Source organism: Mus pahari, chromosome 1 (genome assembly GCF_900095145.1).
Source record: "Mus pahari chromosome 1, PAHARI_EIJ_v1.1, whole genome shotgun sequence".
NCBI classification, from domain to species: Eukaryota; Metazoa; Chordata; class Mammalia; order Rodentia; family Muridae; genus Mus; species Mus pahari.
In genome coordinates this window covers 79698825-79707047 of record NC_034590.1, presented here as the reverse complement: position 1 = coordinate 79707047, position 8223 = coordinate 79698825, and the positions used below count along the sequence as shown (strand labels likewise).

At 49.0% G+C, this 8223-nt stretch overlaps 1 protein-coding gene across 2 annotated transcripts in view; it reads left to right on the top strand.

Moving 5' to 3' along the window:
• The first annotated feature begins 584 nt into the window (after positions 1-584).
• The window catches only part of Scube2 (signal peptide, CUB domain and EGF like domain containing 2), a 67706-nt gene continuing 60067 nt past the window's right edge, over positions 585-8223 (top strand). For both annotated transcript variants that reach the window (XM_021200731.1, XM_029539670.1), the window contains exons 1-2: positions 585-717; positions 1965-2087. In XM_021200731.1, the coding sequence (XP_021056390.1) occupies positions 585-717; positions 1965-2087 (256 nt within the window). The remainder of the gene's footprint in view (positions 718-1964; positions 2088-8223) is intronic.

Here is an 8223-nt window from a genome sequence, read left to right as displayed (position 1 = left end):
AGAGAGAGAGAGAGAGAGAGAGATCGTTCTCACAGTTTCAGGGTGCGACTTTGGAACTAAGGTATCAGGGAGGTCTGGCTAAGGCCAGGCTCAGGCAGTAAAATGTGTGATGGCCTGGGCAAAGCAGCTGCGGTCACTCAGATAGCCTTGCCCTAAGTTCTCTTGACAGGGTATGTAGAATCCCAAGAAAATGTTGCTGGAGGGGTGCTGGGCCTGGGGTCCCATTGTGTGGAGACTAAGCGAGACACTCTCCGGGCGCCCTGTGACTTCTTCAGTTTGGAAGGACCAGGTCAAGTTGGAGGGCGCTCGGCACACGGGAGCCGAGACTCCGCGGGCGAGCGAGCGAGCGAGCGAGCGCAGGGCTCTGCTGACAGCCGCTCCGGCCACGGCGGCCGCGCCCCCTCCGCCCCGGGCCGGGGAGGGGCCAGACGGGCGGGGCGGCACTGAAGACCGTGTGAAAATGAGGCCGGGGCTCCGGGGCGGGCGGGGCCGGGGGTGTCGCGGGCGCAGAGGCCGGGAGCCCGCACACGCCTCCCCGCGCCGCTGCCGCCGCAGGCTCTACGGGGCTCCGCGCTGCGGCTGCCATGGGGGTCGCGGGTTGCGGTCGGCCTCGGGAAGCCCAGGCGCTGTTGCTGCTACTGCTGCTGTTGCTGCCGCCGCCGCTGCTGACCGCCGCCGTCCCTCCCGACTGGGGTCTCACCAACGGGCCGTCTGAGGGTGAGTGTGCAGCCGCGGGGCGCACCTGGCACGACGCAGGACAGAGACTCCTGAGTCCCCTTGCCTGGTCTCTCGATCCGGAGAGCCCTCACGCTCTGTCTCTGCCATCGAAGGGCTGTTGACCTTTCCCGCCCTGGTACCTATGTTTTTTTTGTTTTTTGTTTTTTTTTTCCTTCAGGGTCTCTGAGAGTGCCTGTTGTCCAGTATGTCGCTGGCTGTTGCTGAACGGGACTGGGGTCTGGGGTCCAGCTCCCCCTTGTGTGGATGGGGAAACTGAGCTCGTGGCAATTTGGCCCCCTTTTTTCCTTTGGGGCTGATAAGTTCTGCTAGCTCCAGGATGAGCTGCGGAGACTTCTGTGGGCACGGAACTGTTACTGTGCCAAGACCTGGAATGTCCCTAAACCTCCAAATTTGGAGCAGCCATGTAATAGAACTCTGCACAGTCTGCTTTGACTGAACTTAAAATTCTTTCAGAACTCGTTCGCTTTTAGCTTCATGCCCAGGAGTGGTATCGACCCTGGACGTGCTTCGGCTAGGGTGGATTTGCAGGTTGAGAGAATTGGCAGGGTTGGGGCCGGGGCCTCTGGGACACTATTCCTACCTTGCACAGTCTGAGGGCTCAGGATACTGTTTGCTTGAGACGAGGGAAACTTCCACCCCCACATCCCAAACTCAGAAAGCTGAGAGACAGCTGTCTTGGCGGTCTTCTGGAACCTTCTAGCCAATTCTGCTCTTTGTTCCTCTCCCTTAGCAGGCAGTCTACTGTATTCTTATAAGCCAGGCACGGTGCTGGCTTGGCATCAAAGAGCTAATTCAGTTGTCAGGTCACGGTGGAGAGACAGGTGAGGGTGGACAGGGACAACCCTGCATACTCTGTGCTCTGAATGAGCTAAATACATGGGAGCCTGTGGTGGGAACATCTACCTGACATTAGGGGATCGTGGCTCACTTCCAAGAGGAGGCGCATCCACATCAGAACTGGGTCTTGGAGGCCAGTAAGGGCAGCCTCCTTACTTGGGGGATTCCACTTGGAACAGTGCATCTGGAAATGGGCCTGGGCATGGTGTCCTTTATCTCAGGGTGTTATAGCAGAATGGGGGTTGGAGGAGTGGAGAGGGGTGGGCTTATGGGAGGTGGGAGAGAGAGAGAGAGAGAGAGAGAGAGAGAGAGAGAGAGAGAGAGAGAGAGAGAGAGAGATCCCTCACAGAGTGGATAGCATACCAGCTGCTGGCTGTGTTCTTTTACAGCTGTGGATGAGTGTGCCCAAGGGCTAGATGACTGCCATGCTGATGCACTGTGTCAGAACACACCCACTTCCTACAAGTGCTCTTGCAAGCCTGGCTACCAAGGGGAAGGCAGGCAGTGTGAGGGTAAGTGACTTGGGCAGTGGGTAGGTGGGCAGCAGGGAAGCAGCCACCTCCTTAGATTTTTGTAGCTCGAGTTGGCTACCTGACCACTCCTATCTTGAATTCTGCCCCCTGTTCTTTGAAATGATTTTTCAGATCCTCAAAGGGCTGGGACATTAGGTCCCTTCCCGAATGATTACAGTTTTCTCTGGCTCTAAAAGTCCTTTTGTGTGACTCCTGGAAAAGGAAATGCAATGCTTTGCTGTCTTTTGATTCCACTCACCAGGAGAGCCAGACGGAGATTCAAGGCCCCTGCCTCCCTGGAGACTAAGGACTGGAGTCCTGCTTTCTGCTGTCTCTGGAGGATCCATCCTGTCTGTGGTCTGGGGCTGACTGATACCAGGACCTGCGAGGCTTCAGGACTCGACCCAGGCACTGCCTGATTTGAGTGGCAGGTTGAGTCTGGGAAGATATATGCAGAGGGAGGTTTTAGTTCTTCAGAGCTGCAGGCCCGAGATCCTCAAGTCTGGACTGTGCCCACTAGGGATTAGTTCAATGACTGAACTCAAGCTCAGAACTGAATGGAAACTGCTCTCACAGGAGAAAGCAAAATGTTAGCCCTGACAGGACTGTTCAGGGAACTTTGGGTCATTTCCATTGCTCGGTTTTATGGATGAGGGCACTGAGGACAGGAGACTGGAGGCCATAAACACTTGATTAGTGTTCGGGTGAAAGTCACATCCTCACCCCTGCCCCAGCTCCTGGTCCCTCATGCTCACTCAGCCTGCAGCTGCCTCTCTGGTTGCACAAGACATCCCTATAGACCTGAGGAGAGGGACCTGAGCTCAGCTCCAACGCTTCTTCCTGCCTCTGGACCCAACCTTAGTGAGCATATTGGAGGCCTCTTTCACTCTGAGAGCTTCTAAACTCTTAAAAATTAAAGCCAGGCAGCGGTGGAGCACGCCTTTAATCCCAGCACTTGGGAGGTGGATTTCTGAGTTTGAGGCCAGCCTGGTCTACAGAGTGAGTTCCAGGACAGCCAGGGCTACACAGAGAAACCCTGTCTCCAAAACAAAACAAAACAAAACAAAACAAAACAAAATTGAGCTTATCTTCTGGTGGGAGTTGATCTGAACCCCTGCAAATACCGAACCTACTTAGTAAGGTAGGAAGTCTTGTCCAAGCACTTGGAAAACCACACTAACTTCTTGAGGCCGGAACAAAATGAAATCCGTGTCTATTTGGGTGGTATTTGATGTCTTGATGTTTGATTCATGTCTTGATGTTTCAAATGACCCTGTCTCACCACATGGCCTCTGAAAAGTCCAGTTCTGGTATAAACATCCAGAGGTACCTGGTGTGTGTGGCAGACACTCATTCCTGCATTTTGCTGCTGTTCTTGTTTTGATTTTGAATTTTTTTGTTTTTTGAGACAGGGTCTCATGTGGCCTAGCATGGCCTCAGACATACAAGCAAATGATCCTCCTGCCTCTGTCTCCCAAGGGCTGGGATTGTAGGTGCATACCGTGACACCCAGCTATATTTTCTTTGCATTTATTTATTTGTTTATATTTTAATTATGTGTTTGCTTGTGCTTGTAGGTAGATATGTGCATGTGAGGGCAGACATTCTTCAAGATCAGAGGTGTCAGATCCCTCGGAGCTGGAGTCACTGGCAGTGTGTTGTTAAGCCTGTGAATGCTGGGAACTGAGTTCACACCTTTTCCAAGAGCAGTACATATTTTAACTGCTGAGCCACCTCTCTAGCCCCTATCTTTTTTTACTTCTTAATTATTTGGTTTTCTTTTTAAGGGAACTTTTTATTTAGAAATACTTTCAGGCCAGAAAGACTGCAAAACCAGGCAAAGCTCATGGTTATTTGCCACGCATCTTACCCCAATGCTATCAGCTTACAAAACCAAAACAAAACAAAAAACAAAAACAAACACAAAACGGTACAGTCACCGAAACCAGGAAAGTAACAATGGCACACGGTCATTTAAAAACAACTGTAAACATCACTCGGACTTCATCAGATTTCCCGTTGTTCTGTTTTTGCTCCATAGTTAGTTCCAGGTCCTGACCCACATAGCCAGTACCTGTGTCTCTCGTGTTTCCTCAGCCCTTAATCTGTCTTTGTCTGGAACATCAACTTTTTTTTTTTTTTTTTTTTTTGAGACAGGGTCTGTTGTAGCTCAGGCTGGCCTCGAACTTCCTCTGCAGCTGAGGAATTGATGCCATCAAACTCCTGACCAGTCTGCCTCCACCCCCTTAGTGCTCCATTACAGGCATGTGACCCCTTATCTGCCTTATGTGACACTCAACAGTGTCTCTCATGCTAGGCAGTTGTCAGCTGCCTGATATGGTTGCAGGTTGCTAAGAGCTGAACCTGAGTCCTTTGCAAGAGCAGCAATGGGCTTAACCACCAGAGCCATCTCTTTGGTCGCAGCATTGACACTTCTGATGAACACGGTGATTTCGTTTGTTTCGTGATAAGAGGCAAAGACTTGATAGAGCTTGGCATGGAGGCTGTGCTAGGAAGATTGCCATGAGTTTGAATCTAGCCTTGGCTATACACCGGGACTGTGTCTTCTCATGGTATGGTTTGCTGGCATTTCCGTAAGACTGTCACGGAAACACCACAGTGACTTTCCCAGGAAACCACATCAGTGATATATGATGTCACTATGCCCCATCGAGGTGATGCTAACCTTGTTTAGCAACCGGCTTAAGACGTGTCTGTTGAGCTGGGCAGTGGTGGCGAATGCCTTTAATCACAGCACTGAGAGGCAGAGGCAGGAGCATTTCTTTGAGTTTGAGGCCAGCCTGGTCTACAGAGTGAGTTCCAGGACAGGCATGGCAAAAACAAAACAAAACAAAACATAACAAAACAAAAACAAAAGGCTGGTGTCTGCTGGCTTCTGCCAAATTACGATTTCCTCCCCATATTGCTGTGGAAGCAGATTGGGGGAGGGTACTGTTGACATCAAGTCTTTGTTCACTGATTTTGGTGTCCAACCATGGATCTTGCTGTAACTATAATATGCACCCCCTTGAAACTCCCCTTATGCATCTCTAAACTGTTTTATTTTAAAGGAAGATATGCCCCTTCCTGCTCATTCATCCATTCCTTCATCTATCTCACTGTATAGTTTTGCATATTGGTGTTATATCAGTATTTATTTTCAAATTGTTCTAGCACAGCAATTGGAAGCTCCTTCTCACTGTTAGCCCTTTTTATCCCTTTGAAATCTTTTTGTTGTTGTTTAGAATTTCGTAATACTTTATATTACAAGATCCTCCATAGTTTTCTGCTTGCCCTGGAACCTACCTCACGATGGCTCTGGTTCCGTGGATGGAAAAGGACAAGGGTATACAGAACCCAGGACCTGCGTGTGTGGTATTCTCAGGGGACCCTTGTTCCTAGGGCTCCTCAGTGCACAGAGCAGGGATGTCCTTGTGTGTGTGCTGTCTGTTCATTTTGTTGTTTGCTTTTCTGAGACAGGGTCTCTCCTTTATGTAGCTCTGGCTGTCCTGAAACTTGCTGTGTAGACCAGGCTGGTCTCAACCTCATAGAGATCTACTTGTCTGTCTCCCAAGTGCTGGGATTACAGGTGTGCACCACTGTGCCTAGCTTATTAATTCTTTGTTTTATTCCCTCTGAATCTATATTTAAACTGTGGGCAGTGCTCGTAGTTTGACCTCTGTGCTAGAACCAAGTCACTCTGGCCTTGCAGGTCTTTCCTCTCACAGTGAGAAATCCAGTTCTTACTGTTTTGCTGTGTTTACCTTTGTTCAGCCTTAGCAGCTACAGGACATATTCACAGGATTACTGATGCATGGCCCGGTGAGGACCCCAGTTTCGCTAACCACAGTATTTATTAACTAGAGTACAACACGCAGCAGTTCATGCTTTTACAACTCCAGTAAGTGGTTGCTTAGTTATCTAGGTTCGTGCTTTATGGATGTGTCTCGGTTATTTTTGTTTGTTTGTTTGTTTGTTTGTTTGTTTTTTGTTTTTTCGAGACAGGGTTTCTCTGTATAGCCCTGGCTGTCCTGGAACTCACTTTGTAGACCATGCTGGCCTCGAACTCAGAAATCCACCTGCCTCTGCCTCCCGAGTGCTGGGATTAAAGCTGTGCGCCACCACACCCGGCTCTCGGTTATGTTTTAATTCATAATACACTTAGTTTGTTTCTTTTTGTATCTCACATACTCATTGCCATCCCCTACACCTCCTGGCTATTTTTTTGTATTATTCACATAAATAAAACCTCACTGCATTTCTACGAGTCAGACTGTACCAAGCTGGTGTCCTCACCCAGGTGGGGTGCTTTCCTGCCGCCCATGCCCTGCCCCATGACTCCCCTTTCTGCCCCTTCCTCCTCACACCTGCAGTTTTCTGCTGATTCTTCCTTTATGTCTTTTATACAAATAAGCAAATAGGAGCCTGTTTTCTTCATTAACGGATTTTCAGATGCATCATGTAGATACCATAAATCTCACCAATTTTATATATAACAACCCCAAGATTTGTAATAAATTGTCTGAGTCCTGCAGCCACACATACGGAGTTTTCAAACAAGTAACTTTCTCAGTAATCTCCACCATGCACACTTCATCTCCAGCCCTTCCCCAGTCCCAGCTGCCACCAACCAGCAATGCATATCCTTCCTGGATGTGCCCTGTGGACAGACTCCTCTAATCCAGGTTCCTTGTATGTGGATTAATTCTCTCAGAGTGCTGCCAGGGAAGTAGTGTCAGGTGCAGTCTGTAGCCACACTGCCTCTTTATCAGTGACTAAGTAGTCTGATGTACAGACATACCACAGCCTTTGTTTGTTCTCCAGACGGAGTCTTGCTATATGAACCAGGCTGGCCTCAAGCTCACCGCGCAGCCCAGGCTGGCTTCAAGCTTGTGACCTCCTGTCTTTTTCTCCTTTTATTGAACATGGAATTCTTTCTCACATAATCTATCCAGATTACAGTTTCCCCTCCCCCCACTCCTCCCAGTTCCTCTCTACCTCCCCTCTCATCTGGATCCGCTCCCTTTTTGTCTTTCATTAGAAAGCAAATAGGCTGCTTTTATTTTTAAACACAATTTATTTATTTTTATGTTCATTGGTGTATTGCCTGCATGTATGTTTGTGTCAGGATGTTAGATCTTGGAACTACAGATAATTGTGAGCCACCAGGAACCGAACTGGGGTCTTCTGGAAGAGCAGTCAGTACTCTCAACAACCAAGCTGTCTCTCCAGCCCCCAGACAGGCTTCTTAAGGGATAACAGTAAAATAAATAAAAATAAAACAAAACCCCAAAACTAACACAAACAAGAACAGGACAAAACAAACAGAAGAAAAAAAGAGACCAAGAGAAGGCACAAGAAACAGATGTAGATGCAGAGACCCACTAGTTTACACACTCAGAAATCTCATAAAAACACCAAACTGGGAGGAAGGGAGGGAGGGAGGGAAGAAGGGAGGGGGGGAGAGACAGAGAGACAGAGACAGAGAGGCTAGTTACAAAAAGGTGGGGGCGGGGAGCGGGGAGCGGGAAGCCCTGACTTGGGGTTATGAGACCAAGAACCTCCAAGGATGATACCCAGCTTGTTCTCTGTTGGCTGTCTGTTCTCTTGTTCTCTGTTGGGTGGGCGGGCGAGTGGGCGGGGCGTGCGGTCCTCCTTAAGAGTAGTAGTTTGTTTTCCAACTGAGACTCCCTTGGAGAAAAGTAAAATTTCATTTGCAAGTGGTCGTCAGTGGAAGATAGCTTCCGGGTTAAGCTTGGTCCACTTCTTTCAGCCCTAGGGCCCCATCCGATGCCGAGCTATGACACCGCCCCAGTCTCTGTGAATCCATGTGTGTGTCCTCCAACCCTTCTGTCCCTTAACTCTCTTTACCTCTTCCTCTGCAGAGGTCCCTGATCCCTGGGGCAGCGGTTTGATGGAGATGTAATGTTTAGGACTGAGTGTCCTAAGGCCTCTCATCTTCCATGTCATCCGGGCTGTGGGTCTCTGTACTGGTTTCTGCGCTCACTTCTGTCCCTCATCTCCTTAGCCTTAGACTGTTTTCTTGAATTTAAAATATTCTAGGTTTTCTTTTTTTTTTTTTTTTTGGTATTTTGAGACAGGGTTTCTCTGTATAGTCCTGGCTGTCCTGGAACTC